This window comes from Rhinolophus ferrumequinum, chromosome 12, assembly GCF_004115265.2.
Source record: "Rhinolophus ferrumequinum isolate MPI-CBG mRhiFer1 chromosome 12, mRhiFer1_v1.p, whole genome shotgun sequence".
Taxonomy (NCBI): Eukaryota; Metazoa; Chordata; class Mammalia; order Chiroptera; family Rhinolophidae; genus Rhinolophus; species Rhinolophus ferrumequinum.
The window spans coordinates 56260088-56275976 of NC_046295.1; the positions used below are offsets into that span (position 1 = coordinate 56260088).

Sequence of the window (15889 nt, forward strand, 5' to 3'; positions counted from 1 at the left end):
CAGGAACCTCCACAGCAGCTAAGTATAGTTTGCAGATCCCTTCCCCCAGAGAATAGGGGTGCTTTCAAAAAGCGAATTCCAGGCCCTAACCCAGACCTATTGAATCTCTGAGGGCAGGAGGGGAACCTACCCTTTTACCAAGCTTCCCAGTTGCTTGCTAGGTACTATAATAAAGTTCGAGAACCACTGCTAATAGGACATCACCATGGCCTGATAACAAAAATCGCTTCCCTTGCATCCCCATTCCAGTTTATAAAGCCTTTCGCATCCTGTTTCTCCTGTACCTGTACAGCAGGCTAATGAAGGGGATACCATTAGCCCCATTTTGCTGACAAGGAAACTGGCATCCCCGGTGGCTAAGTGCTGGACCCAAAGATCTTTTGCCTTCGGGAAAGTTCTTTTTATTAGTTCGTGGCTCTCTCTCCCACTTTACCATACCCTCACTTACACTCCTACACAAATTACAAGTTCTTTTATGTTAAAAAAGCTTTGCCGAGCAATTTTCTTGCTATGATGCTTTTAACAATTTCAATCTAATTTAGCACATTAAGCAGCACAGTTTATCTTATAAGCATAAAGCTATCCAAGGTCATGGCAAAATAAATGTTTGAAGTAATGAAGAAATAGACTGCATTGAGTTCTTTTTTAACCTTTATTTTTTCCACCTGGATATACCAGTTGTTAACAGTTTGCTTTTCTCTCTGTCTTTCAATCACTTGAAAGAAAGTTGCAGACATGATGACACTCACCTCCAAATTCTTCAACATGCATGTACTAAGAATAAGGACATTCTCCTACATTACCACAATCCCACTATCATACTTAAGAAAATTAATATTAACTCAATAATATCATCTATATGTAATCTACATTCAAATTCCCCCAGTGGTTTAAAAATGCCTTTATTGCTTTTTATTTTCTTGGATCCAATCAAGGTTTATTGCATTTGGTTGTTTTGTCTCTTAAGTCTAATTTAATCTAGAACAAACCTCTCTCATTTTTTGCTTTTTCATGACATTAAATTTCTTTTAGTCCAGGCCTTGTCAAGGCACCCTATATTCTGGATTTATTTGATTACTTCCTTGTGATTAGATTCAAATTAAATTCCTTTGGCAAGACTCTATCATGTAGCGAATGTCACCTCTCTCTCATTACATTATGTCGGGAGCCAGGTGGTCGAAAGCTGCCCTACCTTTGTTGAGGGTAAATTTGATCACCTGGTGAAGGTGGTGTCTTCTGGATCTCTCCATTATCAAGTTATTTTCTTTTAGTCATAGTTAATAAGTTATCTGTGGGGTGATACTTTAAGACTCTGTAAATATCCTGTCTCCAACAACCTTTCACCCGATGGTTTCACCATCCATTGATGATCATTCATTACTCACTTATTTCACAGGGATTGCAAAATGGTGATTATGTCAGTTTTAACCACTTGCCAGCATTCATATGGAAAGAAGGTATGCTGGAAAGCAAAGGCTCCACTTTACCCCAACTTCCTTAAGAGGCCATCTCCCTTAGAACTTTGCTGGAGCTGAGTAGTAGGAAGGGCAGATTTTTCTCCAATGCTGATAAATGCCCACCTGAGAGACAAAGCTCCTAACTTTCTTCTCCTCGGCACCCCCGCTCCAGGTTGCTTCTCAGGTGTCTTCTCTGGTGCTATCCATCTCTCTTGAGCTCTGCTGGGGAAAATCTTTCTCTCCCCTTATCATCAATGACCACTTCAATTTTTTTCACCCTTCTCAACTCTTACCCAAAATAGCAGGTAGTAGGGCCAGTAATCTGGTTGAAAGCGAGGAACTGGGATACTTGAAATGGTATCAGTTTTACTGGGGTGCCAAAAAATGTACACACATGACTTGTATTTATCTTTTGTTATCGGTATATATTGAGTATCACAATTTTAATACAGTTTTTTTCCTTTCTTGAAATATGTATACTTTTTTTGGCACACTCTGTATACATTCCATGTTATAAGTCAGTTTTTATTTTAAAAAAATCTTCTTATAAAAGATTTAGAGAAAGCAATTGCCTACATCAGAGATGATGATGAAGACCGGGGTGGAGAGGCTGAGCGGGAGCTGATGGAGATTACAATGGTGCCAATGCCGCCTTAAGCTACCTTTGGGTGCAGCCACTCACTCCACCCACTCCTGCCATTCCACCCTCCCTCCCTTTCTCTTCAGAGATTATAGAGCTAGGATCCAGGAATTTCCTCAGTATCTCAACACCATACCCACAAACCCACCTTTGTCAGCCTCCCTTCACTCTACTTGCCCTCTTGTTACAAAGAAGAAAATGTCTTCACTCAAAAATTAATCCCTCCGTCTGTGCTTGGAATTCCACCCCTTTCTGTCTTCTCAAGAATCTTATACTACGGATTATCTTTTTTTCCTGTGTTGTGTATTCAACTCCCCCACCACCCCACTGGGTCTTGGTTTTCCTCCTATTTTCAGCATTTAAATATTTTAGTCTCATCTTAAAAAATCCCTCCTCCACCCACAATCACCTCTAGCTTTGTTTCTCTTCTTTTCTTCACAGCCAAGCTGTCTAAACATTCTGTCTCCACTTCCTACTTCCTGCTCATGTCTCAGAAAATTCTAATCTGGAGACTTCCCCCACCATTTTATCAAATGGCTCTTACTAAGATCACCAACGACTTCAAGTGACCGTTGGACACTATTCAGTAATCATCTTGCTTGACCTCTCAGCAGCACTGGACCAGCATATATAATCTGCTTTTTGAAACACTTTTGTTTCTTGGTCACTGTGATACTTTTTTTTTCTTGGTTTTCCTCCTATTTTCTGGCAGTTTTTTCATAGTTCCCTCCACTGGAGTTCCTCAAGGCTTCTGTCTAGATCCTCTTCTAATTTTATAGTATCTGTCGTGCAGGGTGTCAGGCGGGGTCTGTGGGGTCTCTGGTCCCGCTCCCCACACAAGAACGCAGGACATGGTGAGGCCAAAAAGGAACACCCACGGAGCCATAGGTAGGGGAGTCACACCACTATATTCTCGCTGGTGGCTGGGTTGGAGACACAGGAAGCAGGAGCAACACAATTCTCAACCCTCACTGCGCCGCTTGCAGACTCAGCCACCATCTTCTTGCTAGCCCCCCTTTTTTTTTTTTTTTGCTACTAGCCTAGCCACGGCCGTTATATTCATGGCTTATGGCTCACTGGTTACAGCTGACGGCCAACTAGCCACAGCTGCTGGCCATTTGATCACAGTCGATGGCCATTTACTACCTGAGCCAGCACCTTTCTATGTGAGGCCGAGAGCCTGGAAACTGCTTTTTGGGGCTCTGTCCCCACAGTATCTCATTAATGTCATCACACGATGACTTCAGTTAATGTGTCCTCTGAGAATTCCCACACTTCTATGTCCAGTGTAAACTCCTAAGAGCACCAGACTTATAAATCCAACTGCTACTGGACAGCTTGGTACCGATGCCTCACTGGAGCTTCAAACTCAATATGCCCACAGCTGAACTCATCATCCTCTCTCCAAACCTGCTTTTTCTCCAGAGGTGAATATTTTTGTAAATGCCCCTGAACCTTGGCTTGACACTTCTCCTTCACCTCCCATATCTAGTCAGTCACCAAATTCTGTTGATTTTAACTCCTTAATCTAATTAATTTGCTTGTCCCCATCTTCCCTAGTCCAAGACACAATCGTCATCAGACCACTGCAATTGCTCTCCCATGGTTTTGGGTACGTTTTGCCGTTCCAGTCCATTCTGTACATTGCAGCCCAAGTTATTTTTTTAACAGTGTCATTAAGATATAATTGACGTATCTTACGGTTCACGCATTTAACCAAATGATCTTTTAAAAACACAATTCTGAGCAGGTTATTCCCTGTATATAACCTTAGGATCAAGTCTGAATCTGTCTTCTGGCTTAAAAGGCCCTGTGTTGTCAACCTTTTTTTCCTGGAGTCTCTAACTTCATGCTTTTGTGTCATTTGCGTCCCCTCTCTCCAGGGTTCAGCTATAGGTGCCTTTTCTCTGTTTCTTACCATATTCTTTATTTAATTTTTACATGAGGAGCTTTGTTCATAGAATAGTCTCCCCCCTCTAACTCTTCATCAGTCTTCCAACCTTAGCTGAAATATCACTTCTTTGGAGGCGTTTCATTAATACCTCCAGCCCCTGGTACCTTAAGGGGTCCCTGTCTGATGCTTTCGTACATTCTTCACAATGATAAATGACTGTTTAAAGTCTGACTGCCTGTTAGACTATAGGACAGGGATTGTGTCTATCTTGTTCATCCTCACCGCCTAACATGGTTGCCTGGCGTGTAACATGAATTTTGGATGAATAGTGCTACTGTTTCCACTCTCTATGCCCTGTCCTGACTCCTGCTCCCTCTGTTGTGGAAGCCACCACTACCAGAGTTGCCCCAAGTCTTACTACTATTGTTCTGTGTTGAGCGGAACAGCTTCAGAATATGGTCTTGCTGTTTCACCTTTACCACTCCCTTAATTAGGAACCCAGACTAAGTGCTGAGTCGAACCATATTGACCCTAATGCTGAGTCCTGAGGCCATCAGACTTGATCTTAAGGTTATATACAGGGAATACTTTTTAACTGGGAGCCAAGGGAGAAAAACTAGAAAACAGCTGACACAATTCAAGTTTACATGTACTGTGCAGATCAATTGCTATACACAGTAATATGTGCACGTACATGTTAGTGTGCATGTACAAACACTGGGTCCAGCTGTCACACTCAAATTTGCATGCATACACACTCTCACAGAGGCAACCTGATATATACTCCTTCCTTACATATGTACACAGAGTGTAAAATGACATATGCTTGGCACTTATGCATATGTACAGAGGCAAGCTGATACACTCATTACATATGTATACACACAGGCAAATGACATATGTCCAATACATATGTATACATACAGAAGCAAGCTGACATACTGAAATACATGCAGTGGTAAAATATAATTATTTAGCTCCATTTGACTCACTCTGATTCCTCCATGTACTTAGCTCCTTGCCTTATCTCGCTTTTATGATTCTTAGCTCAATGGAAGCCATTCTCCAGTATTCAGCCTGTAACCTCGTGGCCTTCCCTTTGACTCACCTGGCTATTTGTCACAACTTTTCCTCCCAGTAGTTTGGCTGCCCCTGCCAGCCCCAGGCTGCCTTCCTGCAGACATCTCTAATAGCCCATCAGCTCAGATGAGCTCTTCTGACTGCTGACTTGAACTATTTGAGTTTTGTTTTGGACCATAGTCTTTGGAGTCAGACAGACCTCAATTTGAGTCCCAGTCCTGCTGCCCACTGACTGTGTGACCTCGGGCAAATTACTTCACCTTTGCAAACCTGTTTTCTTATCTGCAGAATGAGGATAACACTAGCACCTTCCCCATTAGGTTTTTGGGAGCATTAATTAGATAATACATGTGGCGCTCTTAGCTTATTATATACATGCAGTTAATGGTTACTGCTACTAATAATAGCTAACTTTTATTTTGTGCTTACTATGCCACTTTTACTTCCAGCCAATTATTTATTGAGTCCTGACAATGTACTACACATGGTTTTAAGTGCTTTACCTATACGAACCCATTTTATCCTTACTACAACCCTATGAGGTAGATAAAATTTTCATCTCCGTGTTACAGATTATGAAGCTAAAGCATAGAGAAGTTAAGTAATTTGCCCAAGGTCATAGAGCTGGCAAGGGGCAGAGTTAAGTCGCACAAACAGATGGTTCAGTTCCAGAGCTTACACTCTTAATGACTACGCTGTACCTCTTCCCATTTATATGTGATTGTCTTTGTCAGAGAAGCTGTTTCTTTGGTACAATCCTTTATCAATTAAACCCTTGGAGAGAGTTTTGAATTGCAGCTGAAAACTTCCATTTGCTGAAAGATGGAGAAATATCTTAATTCTGTATTCAGAGCAATACCGAACAATTGAATGACAAGAAGACCTGCAGGAAAACCCAGAGATGCCTCCCCGGTCTCTCTACCCACTCACAGGGACTATTTGGGTGAGAAGTCTTTCAAATTGATGGAATTACAGTAGTGAAGCCTTTTCTCCTTCAGGCGGAGTGAGGGATTCCCACAGCACTTTTTGTTCCAATATCGGTAATCCTTGCCTCCTTGGCTTCTGCGTAATTGAGGACCACGAAGGGGATGTGGGTAGCAACAATAGTGCCTTCAACTGGAGTTGTAATTATAAGCAATATGATTATAATAATCCCTCCATGCAATCACAAGAAGCCTGCACAAAAGTCGCCTGATAATGTCGGCAGGGGCTCAGGATGGCTTGGCCATACTCCTTGGTGGCTGCAGTCTTGCTGCCAATCTTTGCTCCATCTTGTGATGCTGCTGCTCTACCTGCTTATGCGACTGATGTGGTGGGGCTTTGGAGGCGATGCAGCCAGGTGACGCCAACTTCCCAGCTTTGTGGTTTGGGTAGGTCACGTAACTTCACCAGCCTCAATTTTCCTCATGCATAAAATGGAAATAATACCTACCATGACTGGGTGGGAAGATTAGTGACAAAAAGTATGAAGTGCCTGACAGTACCTGGGATGTAGCAGGTCTTCAGTGAATTATAGTTATGGCTCGATCTAACGTTGATTCTCTCCCACCAATATTCTTATTATGGGGTCTGCCCTGCTAGACTATGAATGCCATGAGAAGCAGGGACTTTGTTTTGTTCACTGCGTTTCTCCACATCTAGAACAGTGCCTGCGTCATAGTAGGTGCTCAGTAAGTATTTGTTGAATCAATGAATGAAGCTTAAAACTAGGTGAGCTTGCTCTCTGTCCTTACTACACTGGCTGGCATGCAGACTCTTTTATTCACAGGCCTTTTGTTCATGTTTCCTCTGTCTGGAACATTCCCTCTTCACTTGGTTAACTTCTACTCACCCTTCTGATCTTAGCACAGGTATCACTCAAACAGGTAAACCCCTGACTTTCGCCTTCATGGTGTTTATCAACATTGATGCAATTTTACTTTTATTTGTATAATTGTTTGATTAATATTTGACTGTAAACTTCATAAGGACAGGGGGACCAGGTCTGTTATACTTACCATTGTATTTTCAGGGACTAAGGGTAGGCCTTCAATACAAACTTAATGAATGAATGTTTCCATCTACTCTCTTTCCATTTTTCAAAAGACCTCTCTCTCTAGAAAGTGGGGTCCAACATCTCAAGCTGGGCCAGAGCTCAATTCCAGGCTTGCACGAGTGCTGCACCACAAATCATTCCAGTGTTTCTGGACTGAGCTCAAGTGCTGTGACTTTCTCCTACCGAAGTGAATTTGTCAGTCTCAAATTGTCTCATTATCATTTATCAGGGCTTTATTATGCAGCTAGACCCTCCAGCCAGAGATCCAAAAAAGCCAGGATTTCGTCTGGGCTGGTAGTATAGCATAGGATTTGCCATTTACTCCTCCTACACACCTTCAAACACACACACACATGTTCCATTTCTATTTAGTGTTCATCACACTGAGTTGTAATTGTTAATTTTCAGATGTCCCCCACCCTCTAGACATTGAGGCAGGATTATCTCTTGACCCCAGAGGCTACTGAGGTGCCTAGCATTCAGCAGATGCTCACAGAGATTTCTTGAAGGAATGCAATGTTTTCCAATGCCTAGGAGAGGGCATTACCTCTGGCTTTTAAAAAAAAGCTGAGCCAATAAATCTCTTTTTGTTCAATTAATTTGGGTTGGACTTTCTGTTACTTGGAACTAAAAACATTCTGACACAGCATATATAATGGTGTTCAAGTATAGGATTTCTGATGGATTATTGTTCAAAAATATTCATTCTGTATTCACTCCCTCTCACTCATCTCCTTAAGAACAGACTGCCCTATCCCTTGTCTTTGAGCTCAGCTATGAGACTTGCTTTAGCCAGTGGGATGGTAGCAGATATGCACAGGCAGGAGTGTGAAAAGTGCTTGCACAATTGGGCATGTGCCCTGGCACCACTGCCATTTCCATAAGAAGAGTTCCCGTGCGTGGCTGCCGCCCCTTCAGACAGGCACTAAAATGACTAATACTAGAGAAGACCAGAGCTCAACCTGCACTCAGGAGCCAAGCCCCACTGGACCTGACCTTGAAGCACAGCCATTCAGCCAAGCCTAGCCTAGACCAGGCAAACCCCCATCCTGTAAGAAATGTTTATTGTGGCACCCGACTGACGTTTTGTGGTTGGTTGTTGAGGATCAATGACTGACTGATCAAGGTTAGGCCAAATTGGCAGTGCATCTGAGTTAGAGAACTTTCATATAAATAAGGGATACTTGAGATTCCCTCAGAATGTCTGGAGTGGTGTTCAGAAATCCACATTCTTTAAAAGACTCTCCGTGGTTTTATGTCGCAAGTCCCAGACTCTTTGCTGTCTGACATTTTGCGGTTACCAGTATTAAAGCATGTGATGGGGGTGATATTAGATGACCAGTAAAATCTTTTTTCCTCTCTGAGATTGGATGATTGAAGTCAGAAAAATCCTGTTTCTGAAGTAGAGTCCTTTTCAACTTGAAAACTTTTCAGAAATCTGTCTTGAATTTGTCTTACCTAATTTGGAAAAAGATGCAGATGTGAATAATTTGTGATTTATGGCCAGGGGTTTTTGCTTTTTATTTAAGGGTTGTCTCCTCTTAGTATTTCTGCCTGGGCTATGGTTAGCAGTCAAATGAAAATTAAAGGTAGAATAGTGGGGCTGGGACAGCCAAGACACAGGGCAGGAAAGAAGCACAGGAGAGGTCAAGGTGACCAGAGAAGCTACTGAAGGAGTGGTCTGAGAGGGAGCCCTCAGCTGTGGCTTAGCAGTCAGGAACCTGGGATTACACCTGATTCAGAAGCCAGAAGTTGAATTTTGGTTGCAACAACTGCCATGCCACTGCTAACAGTTTCGAGGTTTGAGGCATATCTTAACAACATGTTAAAAATGTGAATTTATATAAAAAGTATCATGAAAGCATAAGGTAAAAGGAAATAGCTTTTGAAAATACAATAAAAATTTTTACTGAAAAAAATTCAGACAATACAGAAAAATATAAAGAAGTACCTATTACTCATAAGCCCACCTTTTAGAGATAATCAGTGTTAATACATTGCCATGTATTCTTCTTGACTTTTTTCCTATGGATGTGTACACACATGAATATTTGAGAAAAATAGGAGTTTCTTAAACCTACTCATTAGTATCCCGCTTTTCTCCATGTCCATAAACACTGACCCAATCATCGTTAAAGCTGCATAACACTCCATTGTACAAAAAGAGCACTATACTTTACTTCTCATGGACATTTAAATTATATTTATTATTATTAAAAGGTTGTGTTGAACATCCATATATACATTTTTGTGTGCTTACCCAATTATTTCTTTAGGTTAACTTCCAATATGTGGAATTGCTAGATGAAAGGGTCAACATATTTTTAAAGGTTTTTGACACATGGTTGAATTGCCCTCCCAAAAAGTATAAATTAGTAGTGCTAGGTTTTTTCAATTCTTCTAATTATTATTAATCATCTATAGAAAAAAAACTGATGGTTTTAATCTGCTTTTTATTACTAGTAGGTCTAAATAGCTTTTTATATGTTGTCTGTATTTTATGTGATAAGACAAGTCAGCTTCCCATTTTTTCAGTTACGTCAATGTTTTCTTCTTAACTTATATTCCTTCTTTATATTAAGTATACTGTCTCTTATTTACATTGAAAATATTTTCCCTAATGTGGCTTTGTTTGTGGTGGCTCTTCACAGGTTAAAAAAATTTTGAGTTAAATTTATCAGTTTTTCAATGAGATTTAAAAATTCCTTCTGAGGTAAGAGGCAGCATAATAGAATGAAAAAGTGAAAGGCCTTTTAAACAATCCTGTCCATAATCTTACTGCTATGGCTGGGTCTCACTTATCAGGATGGGACAGGAAGAGAACTGGACTGGGGTCAGATCATTTTATCTCTCTGGGTCCCAACTTCCTCGTCTGTAGAATTGGGATGAGAATGAAAATTCCCTTGTAGGTCTGTAAAAAGAATGGGAAAGAATGCAGGTACAGAAACAGCTTTATGTAGGTCTTCGATATAGCAATTACTCTCTCTATATTAGCTATTATTAGTGGGAGAGGGCAGCATAGAATAGTCTATACTGTTGACAGAGCTTAAATGAAATCAGAACGCTTTGGCTAGAACTAAAAGGACTTATTCAAGGGTCTCAGGATTTGCAAACTGGAAACACAACGACTAGGCAATACCCAGAGTGTTCCAAAGAAAGAAAGAAAAGTTGAGGGTTCTTATAGTAAAAGGTGCATCTTTGAGAGTCAGTCCTGGATTGGTCTTGATGCTAATCGTCTAGATGACCAGTTGTCTAGATAATGGATGTCAGGTTATGTAACATTCTTTCCTTAGTCAATCTTTCAGGTGATAATCAAAGGGTTTTCTGTGGGTTTGATGTATATCCCTACCCAGGAATGGAAAGTTCAAAAGTTTAGTAAGCTCCCAGGCTGGTTAAAACAAGAATAGATTCATTTTCTCATACCTCAACCTATTTGATTTTAGTAATTTAGCAGCTTGACTATAATGACTCTCATTTATTTCTTCCCTCTATTCCTTACTTTAAGACAGTATTTTAGATTCAGTTGGTATATGTGGAAATGGGGTAGGAGTGAAGATACTAGAAATTTAACCATTTACCCATCTCTAAGAACTAGCTGGAGTCAGAACTTGGGTTCCAATTCTGGTCCCGCCCATTTCTTGGTATGTGACCTTGGACAAGTCACCTTCACCTCTCCGTGGCTCAGTTTCTTCACCTAGAAAATAGACCACCTGCTCTTCTTTCCCAGCCGGGCTGCTGGGCGAAGGAAATGCTCCAGAAATGCTTACAAAAGACGGCAAAAATGTCTGTTAGGGTAATGCCTACGGAGCATCCTCCGCGCCGGCCAGCCCACGGAGGCCGCACCAAGGGGCGGCCGAGATCCCCGCCCTCCTCACTCCCGCCCCGCCGCAGGAACAATAGCTCCCCTGGAGGCGGCGCCGGCCACGGGCGGGGGCGGAGCTGCCGGCGTGGGCGCCGGGGGTGTGCGCGGGGCGGGGTCGCAGCCACCCCTCCCGCCGGCGGCTCTGTCACGCGCCCCTCACCGGGCGGGCCGGGGTCTTTGTGACGCGGTGGCGACGGCCGTGGACACAAAGGGAAGGCAAGGAGGCTAGTGAGGGGCTGGGCCCTTCCCTGCCCCGCGACCCCCGCCCGCCACGCGCGCGCCCGTCCGCTCGCTCCCCGAGCCTTGGTCTCCCCTACGTGGGCTCGCACCCTCGCGCGCACCCTCGCGCGTCCGCGACCCTCCACGCGCTTGGACCCTCCGACTCCGTCCCAAGCGCGGCGGGCCGAGGCCTGGCGGGCGCTGCTGGTGGGACGGGGATGCAGAGGGTCTGCTCGCGGGCGCAGCGGCGCGTCTTCTAGGAGGCGCCGAGGCAGCGGCGGGGCTCCCGGCGCGCAGCTGGATGCCCCGGGCCTGTGGCTCCCTGCGCTTCCCGCCGTCCAGGGGAGCCAGTCATGGGCGCCGCGGCCGCTGAGGCGCTCCGGCTGCCGGCCGCGCCCCCGCTCGCCTTCTGCTGCTACACGTCGGTGCTTCTGCTCTTCACCTTCTCTCTGCCCGGGAGCCGCGCGTCCAACCAGCCCGCGGGTGGCGGTAGCGGCGGCGGCGGGGAGTGTCCCGGCGGCAAAGGCAAGAGCATCAACTGCTCAGGTAGGACCGGCCGGAGCCTGTCCCTGTGGCCCCTCCCTCCGCCGCCGCCTCCCCTTTCCTCCTGGTTCCCGGGGCCAGGCTGGGAAAGGCCCCGGCCCGGGGGTCCCGGGGAACGGGGCCCAAGGGCGGAGGGCAGGGCGAGAACGTGCCTTGCGGGCTTGAGGACCGGCATTGGGGATGGGGAGTGGCCGTGCGTGCGTCCTTGTGTGTCCAGTGGCTGGGCGAGGGTGGCCCGGCGTGTTGGGAGGTGGTGAGGCCGGGACCCATCGAGGCGTAGACAGCCTGCTAAGGCTCCCTGTGTGATCGTGGGTGTGCACTAGGGAGCGCGTGTTTGTGTTGTGAAGACTCAGGGGAGGGGGGCGGCCCCAGGCAGGGGTTTCTGTGTGTGTGTGCGTGTGTGTGTGTGTGTGTGTGTGTGTGTGTGATGGTGAGGGACCCGGGGGGGGGCAGGGTGAGTGCCAGGGGAGTGACCATGTGCTGGCGAGGTTCTTCCTTAGGGAACTGGAGTCTTGAAGGGGTCGTGTGAGTAAAGGGAATCGGAGGCCCAGAGGACGCGGATTGGCGATGTAGTGTGTGTGTGTGTGTGTGTGTGTGTGTGTGTGTACGTACGTGTATATATGTCCTTTGGGTGTAGAGGGGGGCGCGCTAAGGGCTTGGAGTGACCCTGGATCTGTGGACATGAGCAGGGAATAGTTCTGGGGCCCAGGAAATGACCCTAGGTTTTTGTGTGGTGTGCCTGGGTGAAGCTCAGGGATATGCCCTGGGATATGCATTGTGGAGGAATGATGGGGGACCTGGAGCGAGCCCCGTTTGTGTGGATTCAGAGGGACAGAGCTAGGGAGTCATCCTCTGTAGGGTTTGGGTAATAGAAAAGAGCTAATTAGGTCCAGAGAGTGCCTCTGTGTAGCAAGGTGTGACCCTGGGTTATTAAGGTGTTGTGGAAATAGGGGACCGGTTCCGAGGGAATGATCCTGTATGGGGGTTTGTATGTTTTGCGGGAGGCCCTGGAAATTGGCAGCCAAGGGAGCAAGGGAGTGACCTCTCCCCTCAGTCTAAGGCCGCCTGTCCCCCCCCACCCGCCCACCCCTTGACACCCCCCCCCCCACACACAGCTGTTGGAAACAAAGAGCTTGCTGGGGCGCTAATGGATGAGACTGGGGAGGAGGGTATTCGGGCAGTAAAGTTCCCTCTTCCTTTCAGAACGGGTCCCAGAGGAGCCCTGGGGCTAGGAGAGGCATCCAGGTCTCATTTAGGGGTGGATGGGTCCTCCTGGAGCTGGCTTAGCAGATGCTGGTGATCATAAGCCACAGCCTTGATAACTTTCCCTTTTATCAATTCTCAATTCTCCATTTGTCTTCTTTAAGGGGATGGGAGAAGAGGCATTGGGTGGAGAAGGGGAGAGGAGGAAGAGTGGGAGGGACAAGGGGTGGATGGACATTAGACCACAGGGGACCCACTAGCCTGCCTGCCAGACAACCTTTGTACCTTTGGGCTATTGAAGGGGCATTGTTTCTGGGGGAGTGGAGGGAGCATGAGGGCCTCGGCACAGATTCTTATGTTACCTTAAATGAAGAAAACCTTTGGCCTGCTGTTTAGGTTAGAAGGTAGAAAAATCTTAATAATTTTCATAATAGTAGGTTTTATGATGGGGGAGGGATTTTGAGCACAGGAAACAATGGCATGTCCCTTAAAAGCTTTTCCATCCCTGCAGTAACTTTTGCTTTATTTTTCTAATGTTAAATGGGATATGGGATAATGCTTTATAAGTAATTACACATTAATGGTTGAGAATAAAAACCATTTGTATTTTAGAGTGCCTTTTGGTAACATGCTGGTTATCAAACTCAAGTGATCACACCAGGTCAGAATATTTCACTGGCTAATGTGCTGTGGTCATTCTTGCTAAGCTGATTTTTCCTTAGCAAAATACAGTGTTGATATATATTTTTGTGTATGGTTTCTAACTCTTTAGTGCATAGTACACATTTTAAGAAAGGACCTAGAGGTGTGGGAAAAGGGAACTGATTTGGGGATCATGGCCCTTGCTAAGCAGCGATGTTATTTGGAAGAAGTTAATATTTTTAGTTTCCTCTTCTACGTAGTAAAAGGAGGACTTGGATTTAATAATATCTGAGCCTTCTTTCAAGGGTATATTGATACAAATGTCAATAAATTAGGCTCATCAGATAAAATATTTTCTAACCCTAAGATACACTTGAATAACTGAATATAAAGCTAGAGTTTTAACTAACTGACATTTGTAGATTTTTTGGTTATAACTGTTTTTAGGATGAAGATTTGGGAGTGATTCATATGGAAAAAAATATTTTTAAATTAATTAGAGAACTACAGTCATCAGGTCTGGACATATGCATCTTATTAACACAACTTGAGACTGTAGGTAGATTTTTTTGTAGCTTTTATTACCCAGGTATTTCCCACATAAACTACAGTTTAGTCGTATATATGTATTTGAGTTTTAAAATCTAAATGCTGGCCTTGACTCGCTGTTGATTTTCAGTTTTGGTTTTGGACCCTCATTTCAGCTGACTGTCCTTTCTGAGTATGTCAGGCTGTGTGTGTTGGGTCACACCAAGTTTGTGGCCCTTGCAAATGTGAAGAGCAGGTCTGTGGCTTTATTAAATTAATGGAAGTTGTCTAGACCATGGAAAAGGATGGAATTCTGTGATGTTTTATTGGAGACTTCCTTCCAAATGGTTCAAACAGCTATGCATCCTCCTAGTAGAGTTTAACAGATTTTCGAGCTTCTGCTATTCAACATTTTCTCATGTTTTTCACTAGGCTGTCATTAAAAGATTCTGACAAATTGTCTAATTAGAATCAGTTACCTATATGTCTGTATTATCCTTCCTTTTTCCACTTTAGTAATCCTATCAAGAAGCAAATCTTGTATAGTCTGCCTTAATAAAGACCCCACAGTGCCTTTTCCTTTTTATTATGTTAAAAAAAACTCATGTACCCATTCTAGAAAATTTCAGGGGATACCCATAGACGGTTTTTGTGGATTTGCATTTCTCCTTTTTTGAAAATTGAGAATGCATTCTTTCATTGCTGGTCTTTTTGGCACCTTGTCAAGATAGCTTAGATAATCAGCTGTCAGATAATCAGCAGTCAGATCTAAAAATCTTTTCAGTGTCATGGAGTATGATTTATTTGGATCAGAAAGCAAACTCTTTTTAAGCTAGCTCTGTGTCCCATCATTGTCCATTCTCCATGCCACTTACCTTAAATGTTAACTTCCTTTTATCAGAGTTCTACCCTTCCCCAGTTTGAAGTTCATGCTCCTTGAAGATAACCAGAGCAAAGAAACTAAATGGATCTGCATTTGTTCCTGTCATCTCTTGATATTACAACATCTTCCCTAAGCAGCGGGCCCTTTGTTTAACTCTTGTTCTAGAAAACCTTGTTTTTCCCCTTCTTGCCTCAGCTCTCCAGTTATTCTGGACTTTCTACATAGTGCTTTGATTTTATGTCTTTTTATTTGTATTTATTCTTTTGAAAATCTAACTTATTAGAAAGTTCCCACTTCATCTTAAAGAGAAGAGAGTTTGGAAATACGTGATTCACGTGAAGAAAGATGAACTTTGAAGAAAGGTGACCTTGGACATTGACATTTTTTTCTCATTTGTAACATGAAAATAATAATAATTGTCCCTTTTGGCTCTAGGGTGTTTGAGAAGAAGGAGGCTAAATATGTGAGATATTTCTATCTTAGGGAATGTGGTTAAAGAGGTAGAAAAACATAGTCAGAGACCAATAAGTCACATTTGGTGATAGACATAAGGTGGAGAATTTGAACTAGGTTTTGAAAATGTCATGGAAGTTAGAAATGTGTCCTGGATTGTAATATGGTGGTAAGGCTGGTATAAATGGATGATATATACTTTAGATTAAGAGAAGTGCCTTGTTGGTGGCAATTCAGGATTATGGGTAATAAACAGTGAGTTTTCCCTAATTAGCATGGAATCTTGGTCAGAGCATTTCTAGATTCCCTGGTTTCTAACTTGTGGGCTTTTATTTATTTAGTGAACCTTGATTGAATACCTATTTTATGTAATCTAATATACTAGATGTTAAAGGAAATACTGTATATGAGAAGCCATATCTACCTATAAGGACCTTGTATTTCCAACAG

General features: G+C 43.6%; 1 protein-coding gene across 1 annotated transcript in view; it reads left to right on the forward strand.

Annotated features, from left to right (window-relative positions):
* Positions 1-11146: 11146 nt before the first annotated feature.
* The window catches only part of TMEFF1 (transmembrane protein with EGF like and two follistatin like domains 1), a 72414-nt gene continuing 67671 nt past the window's right edge, over positions 11147-15889 (forward strand). The window contains exon 1 of the mRNA XM_033123334.1: positions 11147-11733. Within this exon, the coding sequence (XP_032979225.1) occupies positions 11541-11733 (193 nt within the window). The 5' untranslated portion in view covers positions 11147-11540. The remainder of the gene's footprint in view (positions 11734-15889) is intronic.